Source organism: Anomaloglossus baeobatrachus, chromosome 4 (genome assembly GCF_048569485.1).
Source record: "Anomaloglossus baeobatrachus isolate aAnoBae1 chromosome 4, aAnoBae1.hap1, whole genome shotgun sequence".
NCBI lineage: Eukaryota > Metazoa > Chordata > Amphibia > Anura > Aromobatidae > Anomaloglossus > Anomaloglossus baeobatrachus.
The window spans coordinates 339,557,380-339,570,598 of NC_134356.1; the positions used below are offsets into that span (position 1 = coordinate 339,557,380).

The 13,219-nt window shown below is 49.2% G+C and overlaps 1 protein-coding gene across 3 annotated transcripts in view; it reads right to left on the reverse strand.

Moving 5' to 3' along the window:
- IQUB (IQ motif and ubiquitin domain containing) overlaps positions 1-13,219 on the reverse strand; it is a 125,601-nt gene that overhangs the window by 49,954 nt on the left and 62,428 nt on the right. For all 3 annotated transcript variants that reach the window (XM_075342530.1, XM_075342528.1, XM_075342529.1), the window contains 2 exons: positions 9,889-10,044; positions 4,893-5,103 (listed from right to left, as the gene is read on the reverse strand). In XM_075342530.1, the coding sequence (XP_075198645.1) occupies positions 4,893-5,103; positions 9,889-10,044 (367 nt within the window). The remainder of the gene's footprint in view (positions 1-4,892; positions 5,104-9,888; positions 10,045-13,219) is intronic.

The following is a 13,219-nucleotide window of genomic DNA, read 5'->3' on the forward strand; positions in this document are numbered from 1 at the left end:
ATCCAACGAGCTAGGGTCGGTTTAGAAGCAGAGAGACCCTTGCGCTGACCCGTGGTTAGCACAAAAAGTGAGGTGCACCGCCTAAAAGCGGCGGTGCGCGACACATAGATTCGGAGCGCTCGCACCAAATCCAAGGTGTGCAACGCCTTCTCAAAGCGATGCACAGGGGCCGGACAAAGAGAGGGCAAAGAAATGTCCTGGTTAAGGTGGAAGGAAGACACCACCTTAGGGAGAAAATCCGGAGTCGGACGAAGAACCACCTTGTCTTGGTGAAACACCAAAAAGGGGGATTCCGAAGAGAGCGCAGCCAAATCAGAAACTCTCCTGAGAGAAGTTATGGCTACTAGAAAAACAACTTTCTGTGAAAGTCTAAACAAGGGAACCTCCCTAAGAGGCTCAAAGGGGGGTTTCTGTAAGGCCGTGAGGACCAGATTAAGGTCCCAGGGATCCAAAGGCCGCCGGTAAGGAGGAATGATGTGAGCTGCGCCCTGCATGAAGGTGCGCACCTGAGCCAGTCGGGCGATACGCCGCTGGAATAATACCGACAGAGCCGACACCTGTCCTTTGAGGGAATTGAGGGACAGTCCTAGCTGTAGACCAGACTGTAGAAAAGACAGGATGGTCGGCAAGGAGAACGGCCAAGGAGCATGGTCGGAAGAGCGACACCAGGACAGGAAGATCCTCCAAGTCCTGTGATAAATCTTGGCCGAAGAAGACTTCCGAGCCTGAGTCATAGTGGAGAGGACCTCAGAGGGAATACCTGAAGCCGTCAGGATCCAGGACTCAAGAGCCACGCCGTCAATCTGAGAGCCGCAGAATTCTGGCGGAAAAACGGACCTTGAGAGAGAAGGTCTGGGCGGTCTGGGGGATGCCACGGCACCTCTACAGACAGGCGGAGCAGGTCTGGGTACCAAGCTCGCCTGGGCCAGTCCGGGGCAATGAGTATGACCCGACGGCCCCCCATTCTGATCTTGCGCAGAACCCTGGGCAAGAGAGCTAGCGGGGGAAACACGTACGCCAGACGGAACTGTGACCAATCCTGAACCAGCGCATCCACTGCGAAGGCCTGAGGATCGTGGGAGCGAGCCACGTAAACCGGAACCTTGTTGTTGTGCCGGGATGCCATTAGATCCACTTCCGGAGTACCCCACTTGCGGCAGATTGACCTGAAGACTGCCGGGTGTAGGGCCCACTCGCCGCTGTCCACGGTTTGACGGCTGAGATAATCGGCCTCCCAGTTTTCTACGCCTGGGATGTGGACTGCTGATATGGTGGACTTGGAGTCCTCCGTCCACTGGAGGATTCGTTGAACCTCCAACATCGCCAGGCGGCTGCGAGTTCCGCCCTGGTGATTGATGTAGGCAACCGTTGTTGCGTTGTCCGACTGGACTCGAATGTGCCTGCCCGCCAACAGGTGGTGCAAGGCTAGGAGAGCTAGAAACACAGCTCTGATCTCCAGCACATTGATCGGGAGGGCTGATTCGGACGGAGTCCAAGTGCCCTGTGCTCGGTGATGGAGAAAAACTGCTCCCCAACCGGAGAGGCTGGCATCTGTGGTGAGAATCACCCAGGACGGAGTCAGGAAGGAGCGTCCCTGTGACAGAGAGAGGGGCCGAAGCCACCACTGAAGAGAGCTCCTGGTCTGTGGCGACAGAGCCACTAGCTTGTGCAGGGAAGAGGTCCGCTTGTTCCAACAGCGGAGAATGTCCAACTGCAGGGGACGCAGATGGAACTGTGCAAATGGAACCGCTTCCATTGACGCCACCATCTGACCCAGCACCTGCATGAGGTGTCTGATGGAATGACGGCGGTGCCTCAGCAGAGAGCGCACCGCTAGCTGAAGGGACTGCTGTTTGACCAAGGGCAACTTCACAAGTGCCGGCAGAGTCTCGAATTGCATCCCTAGGTACAGAAGCCCCTGGGTCGGGGTCAGAGTGGACTTGGGCAGGTTGACAAGCCACCCGAACTGAACAAGTGTGGCGAGAGTGAGCGAGACACTCCGCTGGCAGTCTGCCCTGGATGAGGCCTTGACTAGAAGATCGTCCAGGTAGGGGATTACTGCCAACCCCTGAAGGTGCAGAACCGCTGAGGAGGCTCCAGGCTGAGGGATCACCATGTTAGAGCAGGCATCACAATGTGGGTATGTGCTTGGCTCTGGCAGAATGAGCTTACAAGCAGTGCATATAGCGTACAGCTTTGCAGCCTTGCTCCTAGTGACAGACATGCTGCTGAGGTGAGGCTCTGCAGCTGGAATACACTCCTGTAGAATGCCCTGAGAGTGTATAATAAAAAGCCCAAAACCAGAGGTTTTGGCTTACCAGACCGCTCTCTGTGTGCCCTCCGGATTCCACAGCTCAGACCCCCAGTAAAGCGTCAGCCTTCTCCAAAAGCAGCAGCTGCAGCATCCAGCGCCGATCAGTGTAAGAACGCTGAGAAAATGGCGCTGGAAGGAGGAGGGGGGTGGGGAGAAGCCCAAGAGCGGGAAACCAGAGGGCCAAGGAGAGATACAGGGGAGGGAACATCTCCACAGAAAAGGAGTGTCCTCCCCTCTGCTAGCCGGCCGGTGGGCGGCGCCACCTATGCATTTGCATGAGTGACATGCAGGGACGCTGAAACCGAAACTAGGCCCAAACTGAAGCCGAGGCCTAGATTAGTAGCGTGCGGCCGACGAGCAGGCACCCCCGGCGCGGTTCTCCGGAAAAACACCGAGAACCGGCCGGAATTACAGTAAAAGACAAATAACATACTCTCCCCTCAATAAAAGTACCCGGGACCCCTGAGAAACGTCTCAATACTTAGCTTTTGAGACGCAGGGCCATGTCCCTGAGGGAAGGTCAAATGCTCCGTCCAGCAGGAACCTGACAGGGCTGCGGATGGAGACCGGTCTCCTGCACAGCAGAGAGGACCGTGATGGCTCCCACTTCAAACCAGAGCCTGAAAAGGATGTTGAAGGAGCGCGGCATGTGAAGGCTCCAGCCTTGCAAAGTCAACCTTAACAGCACCGCCGACACAGTGGGGTGTGAAGGGACATGCCGGGAGTCCAGATTGGACCCGCTTTTCTTCCAAATCTTTAAAAATAAATGAAAAAAAAAAAAAATCAGAGAATGCATGTGTGTGTGTGATCCTCCTGAAACACAAAGCATTGAACTGGTTAGATTGTCATCCAGGGGGTGTATATAGCCCGGAGGGAGGAGCTACACGTTTTAAGTGTTGTACTTTGTGTGTCCTCCGGAGGCAGTAGCTATACACCCATGGTCTGGGTCTCCCATGGAAGGAACGATGAAGAAATATAACATTTAAATATGTAAAGATGAAAATCGTGGAGTGGAAAATGTATAATAAATGTATAATAAATGTATAGTATTAGAACATTTTAAAAGCAACAACATACTTTCTTTGACTTAAAAAGAGTATCATATTGAAAAGAAAAGAAAAAAAACCCTACAAATAAACACAAAAAGGTTTGTTTTGTCGATAAAAAAACCTAACTCCTTTAACCCCAAGCCTGTTTTCACTTTCATGAGCAGGACAATTTTTTCAATTCTGACAGGCATCACTTTATGTGGTAATAAGTGGAGTAGTTCAATATATTCCAGTGATTCTGGGAAAGTTTTTTTCATGACATGTTCTTCATGTTAGTAGTAAATTTTGGTCAATATAATTTGCGTTTACTTATGAAAATATAAAAAAAATTATAACATTTTATAATTTTCAAACTTTTAACTTTTATGCCCTAAACAACAGATAGTTATACTACACAAATTTGTTACTAAATAACATTTCTCACATGTCTACTTTACATCAACACCATTTTTGAAACTTTTTTTCATTAGGAAGTTAGGCCCCTTTCACACATCAGTTTTTTCCTTCAGTCCCAATCCGTTTTATCGATGGATCCGTCGTAAATTGTGGCTAAACTAATGCGACGGATCCATTTTTCGATGGATCAGACTAGCTGGGGGCTAAATAATAAATTGGAGCATGCTCCCCAGATTCCGTCATTTGACGGATGAAGACAGATCCTGCGTCCATAGGCTTCCATTCTACCAAACGACGGACGTTTTGCACAGAAGAGCACAGAAGAGTGGAGTGTGATAATAAGCTCACAGCTTTCTGTATTTTAGCACATGTCATCACTCTGCAGTGAGAAGAGCAGGCTGTTTGTCAATGCTATTGTGGTGGCGTCTGTTCTTCATTCCAGAGTGTGTTGCTCCTTGCTTATAATTGGTCAGTGTTAGAAAGAGGAAGACGTACACGCCCCCAGTGAAATCTCACTGGAACTGCCCACCTGAACTTAAAAAAAATAACTGTTTCAGTGCCAAATACTTTAATTGCTATTAACTCTATATTTAGTGAAAGGTCCTTTAAATGTTTGGCAGAGCGCTTGTATTTGGTTTCAACAGTCATTCTGTGCTGATGACTACCTTTAAGCAAACAATGTTCCTGAGAATCTGTGAGATAGAGGTAGAAATGAAGTCACTGGTAACTTATTTTCCTGACTTAAAAACCTACACTACAGGCCACAAATACATTTTGTTACATTGAGAATTTACAAGCATTCACTTATATCAGATAATCCAACTCCCTATCATTTCCGTTCTTTTATACTTTTATCTTTTTACCCCAATAAAGAAATGTTTGGGCGCAGTGAATGGTCAAGAAAACAAAAATACTTTGATATAATTGTAGATATCTATTTACTTTATATGTTGCACTGAATAGCTGAATGGGTATACTATTATATTGAGTAAAGGTTAATGAAGGCAATGCCCCAAGCAGCTATTCGATCCTTCCTTTCAGAAATCATGTGACTAGATATAATAGGTAATAGACTTCTTTGCCTTCGTCTTTAACAGTATCTTGTGTTATGTAATATAGCACTTTATACCTACATTCAAGAGCGTGATAGAGCAACTCAAAGTCTTCCTTGTTCTTCGGGTTCATTCTGCGCTCATATTCCTTCCTGAGTCTCTCCTCCTTCTCTTTTCTTTTTCTTAATTCCTCCTTTTCCTCCCATTCCAACCTTAGTTTTCTCTCTTCTCTCAATTGCTGCACCACTCCTTTGGCATGGAAACGTCGGAAGTAGGTCTGTATTGTAATTACCTGGAAAATAATTTATATTACACTGCTGAAACCTTATCTATATATATATAATTGCCTTATTCTGTCTGTCTGTCTGTCTGTCTGTCTGTCTTGCTCCAAAATTGTGTCCTTACGGTGACACAAAGCTGATTGGCCGCTGGGCTCGCCATGGCCCCGCCCCCCCCGCACGGATTGGCCGCTCGCCCAGGCTGCGCCCCCACACGGATTGGCCGGGCGCTCGCCCAGGCTCCGCCCCCCACAGATTGGCCTCTCGCCCCGGCACCCTGCAGGCATTGGCAACTCGGCCACGCCCCGCCCCCCCACGCATTCCCCGAACCGACACGGTCACGGAGCCACGACTACCAGGTGAGTACTGTACCCCTGCGAGCCCACATCAGCGTACGCCGCCAAACCAGCCGACACATACCCTCGCATTGCTGGGGCTGGCCGGCGTATGCTGGTGTGGGCTCCCGTGCGAGCGGGGGACGAGATACGCTGGTAACCATGGTAGCATAGTTACCAGCGCATCAAGGTCCTGCAGCGGCGGAAAATACACACACGCACACACATAACAGCACACACACACACACACACATCAGATCACACTCACTCTCACACACACCTCACACACACATCACATTGCATCCACATACTCACAACATCCTGGGATATCTCTTGCTTCTCGGCGGCGATACTGTGCTGTGAGCTTCCAGGATCTGCCGGAGGATCACATGGCCAGAAGCATGTGGTATCTCCGGATGTTGTGAGTATGAGCGTGTATGTGCAATATCGTCAATGTGTGTGTGCGTGAGTGTATGCGATCGGGTGTGTGTGAGTGTATGCGATCGGGTGTGTGTGAGTGTATGCGATCGGGTGTGTGTGAGTGTATGCGATCGGGTGTGTGTGTGTGTATGCGATCGGGTGTGTGTGAGTGTATGCGATCGGGTGTGTGTGAGTGTATGCGATCGGGTGTGTGTGAGTGTATGCGATCGGGTGTGTGTGAGTGTATGCGATCGGGTGTGTGTGAGTGTATGTGATCGGGTGTGTGTGAGTGTATGCGATCGGGTGTGTGTGGGTGTGTGTGAGTGTATGCGATCGGATCTGTGAGTGTCGGCAGAGGAGCACGGCGTGCTGGAGGAGGCTGGGAGGAGAGAGGCTGATCCTGGGGAAGGCTGGGATGGGGAGGCTGAGAGAAGAGAGGCTGATGCTGGGGGAGGCTGAGGCTGGGGTAGGCTGGGAGGAGAGAGGCTGATGCTGGGAGGAGAGAGGCTGATGCTGGGGGAGGCTGAGGCTGGGGTAGGCTGGGAGGAGAGAGGCTGATGCTGGGAAGAGAGAGGCTGATGCTGGGAGGAGAGAGGCTGATGCTGGGGGAGGCTGAGGCTGGGGGAGGCTGAGGCTGGGGTAGGCTGGGAGGAGAGAGGCTGATGCTGGGGACAGAAAAGGCTGATGCTGGGAGGAGAGAGGCTGATGCTGGGAGGAGAGAGGGTGATGCTGGGGACAGAGAGGCTGATGCTGCGGACAGAGAGGCTGATGCTGGGGACAGAGAGGCTGATGCTGGGAGGAGAGAGGCTGATGCTGGGGACAGAAAAGGCTGATGCTGGGAGGAGAGAGGCTGATGCTGGGATGAGAGAGGCTGATGCTGGGGACAGAGAGGCTGATGCTGGGGACAGAGAGGCTGATGCTGGGGACAGAGAGGCTGATGCTGGGGACAGAGAGGCTGATGCTGGGATGAGAGAGGCTGATGCTGGGATGAGAGAGGCTGATGCTGGGAGGAGAGAGGCTGATGCTGCGGGCAGAGAGGCTGATGCTGCGGGTAGAGAGGCTGATGCTGGTGCAGCATGGGGGATAGAGCACGATGGGGGGTGCGCAGCATGGGGGATGGAGCACGTTTGGGAGTGCGCAGCATGGCGGATGGAGCACATTTGGGAGTGCGCAGCATGGCGGATGGAGCACGTTTGGGAGTGCGCAGCATGGCGGATGGACCACGTTTGGGAGTGCGCAGCATGGCGGATGGACCACATTTGGGAGTGCGCAGCATGGCGGATGGAGCACGTTTGGGAGTGCGCAGCATGGCGCATGGAGCAGGTTTGGGAGTGCGCAGCATGGCGGATGGACCACGTTTGGGAGTGCGCAGCATGGCGGATGGAGCACGTTTGGGAGTGCGCAGCATGGAGAATGGACCACGTTTGGGAGTGCGCAGCATGGCGGATGGAGCACGTTTGGGAGTGCGCAGCATGGGGGATGCAGCACGATGGGGAGTGCGGAGCATGGAGGATGGAGCACGATTGGGAGTGCGCAGCATGGCGGATGGACCACGTTTGGGAGTGCGCAGCATGGCGGATGGAGCAGGTTTGGGAGTGCGCAGCATGGCGGATGGAGCACGTTTGGGAGTGCGCAGCATGGGAGATGGAGCACGTTTGGGAGTGCGCAGCATGGGAGAAGGAGCACGATGGGGGGTGCGCAGCATAGGGGATGGAGCACGATGGGGAGTGCGCTGCATTGGGGATGGAGCACGATGGGGAGTGCGGAGTATGGCGGATGGAGCACGTTTGGGAGTGCGCAGCATGGCGGATGGAGCACGTTTGGGAGTGCGCAGCATGGCGGATGGAGCACGTTTGGGAGTGCGCAGCATGGCGGATGGAGCACGTTTGTGAGTGCGCAGCATGGGAGATGGAGCACGTTTGGGAGTGCGCAGCATGGGAGATGGAGCACGATGGGGGGTGCGCAGCATAGGGGATGGAGCACGATGGGGAGTGCGCTGCATGGGGGATGGAGCACGATGGGGAGTGCGCTGCATGGGGGATGGAGCACGTTTGGGAGTGCGCACCTCCCCCCAACACACACACACACACACACGCGCGCACTGCACAACACACACACACACACACACACACAACACACCACACACACACACTGGGAACCACAAACAACTGCCCTACACAGACACCCACACACACAGACAACGCTGCACACACACAACACCCAACACACAAACACCGCGGCACACACAAATATACGCACATACCGCACAACACACACATTGCACAAAACATACCTCCCCCCAAAACACACCACACACACACAAACCGCGCAACACACACACAACGCTACAGACACACAGCGTTCCACAAACAACGCAACACACGCAACACACATACAACACCGCTCTCACCCCCCGTCACACCCAGACAACACCCAGCACATGTACAGCGCCCTACACAAACACTTGGTAACTACACACAACAACATCTATATATATATATATATATATAACAAAAATCATACATGAACTACACAATACGTAAATTCTAGAATACCCGATGCGTAGAATCGGGCCACCTTCTAGTGTTTTATAAACCTTTCAGAAGACTCAACCCTGAAGCAGGGTATACACAATGGATGTATGTGATGTGCTTGGTGCATATACCCCTTTAATTGCGTTCTCCGAGAATGAGATAAAACGGTGTCCCTAATATAATTAAAACTGCAGCCTGTCCTAGTCACATGTCAGTACGGGCACAGAACTGAAGATGTAAAGCTCACAAAATCAGTTTTTCAACTCAAAAGAGCTGTATCACAATTACCTCAACCAGCAGCCGCCTATAATGTGTGAAAAATATTTTAACCCATGTTGTGCTTGACGAGGATATCTCCAGCTTCATCCCCCTCCTCAGTAAGTATGTAAGATTTATAGCAGCACACCGGACTGACTGAACTCAACTAGAAAACAATAAGCATTGAGGAGAATGAACCTGGCGATAACCCCCATTGTGCTCAGTGACATATGCTCCTCAGATTAGAGTTGTGTCTTGTATAAGTGCATCAGGTGAGCAGTACAGCTTTACTCATCACATTATTGTCCAGATAATGCCTTTTCTTAGCTCTCGTAAGTTGAAACACAGGTCTTGGGAGCTATGTACCTTTAAGCTGGGTTTACACACTGAAACTTTCTAGCGATCCCACCAGCGATCCCAACCTGGCCGGGATCGCTACAAAGTCTCTGGTGAGCTGTCAAACAGGCAGACCTGGCCAACGACGCTACAGCGATCCGGACCTGCAGAGCGACCTAGCTGGTTGGTTGTTGGGGACGTTGTAAAGCAGCTTTTTGAAAGGGAAGTCGCTGTAAAGTCCCCTTTACACACTGAAACTTTCTAGCGATGCATGCTGCACAGCGGGAAACAAAGGACCTAAGAATGGTCCTGAACGATTTGTAGCGATCACAACTTCACAGCAGGGGCCAGGTCGCTGATGTGTTTCACACACTGCAATGTCGCTGGGGAGGTCGCTGTAATGTCACAAAACCGGTGACGTTACAGCGATGTCGTTTGAGATGTTGCAGTGTGTAAAGCCACCTTTAGACTGCAGCCCCTACTTACACATGACTAAGACAGCTACAGTTTGAATTATACACCAGGGATGCTATATTATCTCATTCTCAAAAAAAAACCCTTCAAAAGTGGTTGTAACTTCCCTGCATAACATAGTAAAAAACTGTTGCCCCCAGAAATACTTAAATTATAGTGATCATGTCATGACCTTCCCATAACAGTGTGCCAGCAACAGTCCCATATATATTTGCCATCCACAGAAGCCTCCATAACAATATACCAGCCCCTTAATGCAACCCTCATAAGTTACCCCACAAAAGATCCAATCAATCATATAGTTTTCTAACTAGCTCGGATAGATATACTCAGCCATAGATGACAAATATACTGTATCTGGCATGCAAATTTCCTAATCTGTCAATCACTAGATATTTTCCGCGGTATTATGAAAGACAAGTGTTCGTATCTAGTCACTTACTGCTTTCAGCCTTCTTGCATGGAATTCATCAGCAGTGATGTATTTTTTCGGCTCTAATAGTTTGTCAGTAACATTTGCCACATAGCACCCAATTTTTGTCATTTGTGTGCCCATTGTATTCCTTGATTGTTGCAGCTTGTTCTTTTCAAAAATTGTCTAAAAGAGAAAATGAGATTGTGACATGTATAAACAGTACAACAGGGAGTGATGTAAAACATAATGTTCAGTAATAGAAGTATGATCGATGTAACTATTAATCGTGTTATAGTAAATGGCGATCTTTATCTGTAGCAGGCAACGGTGACCCATTGATCTCTAAAGAATAAAAATAACATAATTGGAAAATGTATCACTATTACTTGTCTAGTGATCATGGCGGCCCAGACGGTGTTAAGCTGGCCACACACATTAAGGTACCGTCACACTAAGCAACATCGCTAGCAACATCGCTGCTGAGGCACGACTTTTGTGACGTAGCAGCGATGTTGCTAGCGATGTCGATGTGTGTGACATCCAGCAACAACCTGGCCCCTGCTGTGAGGTCATTGGTTGTTGCTGAATGTCCTGGACCATTTTTTAGTTGTTGCTCTCCCGCTGTGAAGCACACATCGCTGTGTGTGACAGCGACAGAGCAACAACTGAATGTGCAGTGAGCCGGCTTCTGCGGACGCTGGTAACCACGGTAAACATCGGGTAACCAAGAAGCTCTTTCCTTGGTTAACTGATATTTACCTTCGTTACCAGCGTCTGCCGCTCTCACGCAGCGAGTGCCGGCTCCCTGCTCCCTGCACACATAGCCAGACTACACATCGGATAATTAACCCGATGTGTACTGTGGCTAGGAGTGCAGGGAGCCAGCGCTAAGCGGTGTGCGCTGGTAACCAAGGTAAATATCGGGTTGGTTACCCGATATTTACTTTAGTTACCAAGCACAGCATCGCTTCCACGCGTCGCTGCTGGCTGCGGGCTGGTCACTGGTTGCTGGTGAGATCTGCCTGTGTGGCAGCTCACCAGCAACCCATGTAGAGACGCTCCAGCGATCCCTGCCAGGTCAGGCTGCTGGTGGGATCGCTGGAGCGTCGCTTAGTGTGACGGTACCTTTAGATAGCTATTGACCAAATAAATTACAGCTATTGCGCTAAGTCCCCCATTTCTGACCAAGCATTCCTATGTTATCTACGAGAGAGCCAGATTGTGACCACCAAGCAATTGAATTCTAACCACCCAATCCTTATATTAACTGTGATAATCTGTTAGGTGGTTGGCCAATTCTTCCAAAATAGGCAGGTTTGCCTAAATTTTATCTAATGAGAAATAGGACCTTTTAGGTTATGAGCTGCACAGTGTGGGACTAGAAACTCTCCCATATAATTGAAAGAAGAAGAATATTGCAAAGGGTGCTACATCATGCAATGAAAAAGAAAAAAGCTTTGCACCATCGATATGCACACCTTAAATCATTTATTTATATAAAGACATATGAACACCACACAATATGAAAGCAATTAAAACAGAAATTCATATCAAACAAAAACAGTGGAATCCAATCACATAATAGAACAATATTGCAGTGTCAGAGGATCCCCAAAAGAACAGCTGTAAGAATCTCAATCCATCCTGAATGTGCCAATGTAATGCAGACCAGCAAGGAATTCACAATCTAGACCACAGAGCCTGTTTAGGGCTGAGGAGCCAAAATACAGTGCTGTTTCCTGAGTATAAGGCTATGTGCGCACTTTGCGTCGAGGTAGTTGCAGTTCTAAACGCATCCTCTGGCAGAAATGGTTTTTGCCAAAGTTGGTTTTGACCACAAAAAGCGCGATAAATACGCGTGGGTATTTACCACATTTTAGCCGCATTTTTAGCGCGATTTACCTACTTTTTCAATGCTTATAGTCATATGTGTTTTGAATACAAAGACACTACTAAATAAAGTTTAAACTTTCAAACACTATGAAAAAAACAGAAAAAAATAATAACAAATATCCAGATTAATATCAATAAAAAAATGGCTTTTTAAATTTAAAATGATAAGTTTGTGATAATAATTATGCATAAAACTACATATATTAATGGTTTTTCTTAAAAATAATTGTCGGACTATGTGTGTGTGTAAAGGGACATATCATGCCATTAATATTTTGACAAAAACGCATGCATTTAATTGGTCCAAAACGCATGTTTTCAGCATCAAAAAAGCATGTAAAACGCTTGAATTTTGAGGCTGCTTGCGTTTTGCAATTTTTCATTGACTTCAATGTTAACAAAACGCAGCCCAAATGGCAAAAACAATTGACATGCTGCTTCTTTAAACGCTGAGTTTTTGCCCAAAAATATGCAAATTTAATGCTGCGTTTTTAACAGCAAAGTGCGCACAAGAAGAAGGGAATTTTGTTTACTTACCATAAATTCCTTTTCTTCTAGCTCCTATTGGGAGACCCAGACAATTGGGTGTATAGCTTCTGCCTCCGGAGGCCACACAAAGTATTACACTTTAAAAAGTGTAACCCCTCCCCTCTGCCTATACACCCTCCCGTGCATCACGGGCTCCTCAGTTTTGGTGCAAAAGCAGGAAGGAGGAAACTTATAAATTGGTCTAAGGTAAATTCAATCCGAAGGATGTTCGGAGAACTGAACCATGAACCAAAAGAACAATTCAACATGAACAACATGTGTACACAAAAGAACAAACAGCCCGAAGGGAACAGGGGCGGGTGCTGGGTCTCCCAATAGGAGCTAGAAGAAAAGGAATTTACGGTAAGTAAACAAAATTCCCTTCTTCTTTGTCGCTCCATTGGGAGACCCAGACAATTGGGACGTCCAAAAGCAGTCCCTGGGTGGGTAAAGAATACCCCGATAACAAGAGCCGACAACGGCCCCCTCTTACAGGTGGGCAACCGCCGCCTGAAGGACTCGCCTACCTAGACTGGCATCTGCCGAAGCATAGGTATGCACCTGATAGTGTTTCGTGAAAGTGTGCAGACTCGACCAGGTAGCCGCCTGACACACCTGCTGAGCCGTAGCCCGGTGCCCCAATGCCCAAGATGCACCTACGGCTCTGGTAGAATGGGCTTTCAGCCCTGAAGGAATCGGAAGCCCAGAAGAACGGTAGGCTTCAAAAATCGGTTCCTTGATCCACCGAGCCAAGGTTGACTTGGAAGCCTGCGACCCCTTACGCTGGCCAGCGACAAGGACAAAGAGCGCATCAGAACGGCGCAGTGGCGCCGTGCGAGACACGTAGAGCCGGAGTGCTCTCACTAGATCTAACAAGTGCAAATCCTTTTCACATTGGTGAATTGGATGAGGGCAAAATGAAGGTAAGGAGATATCC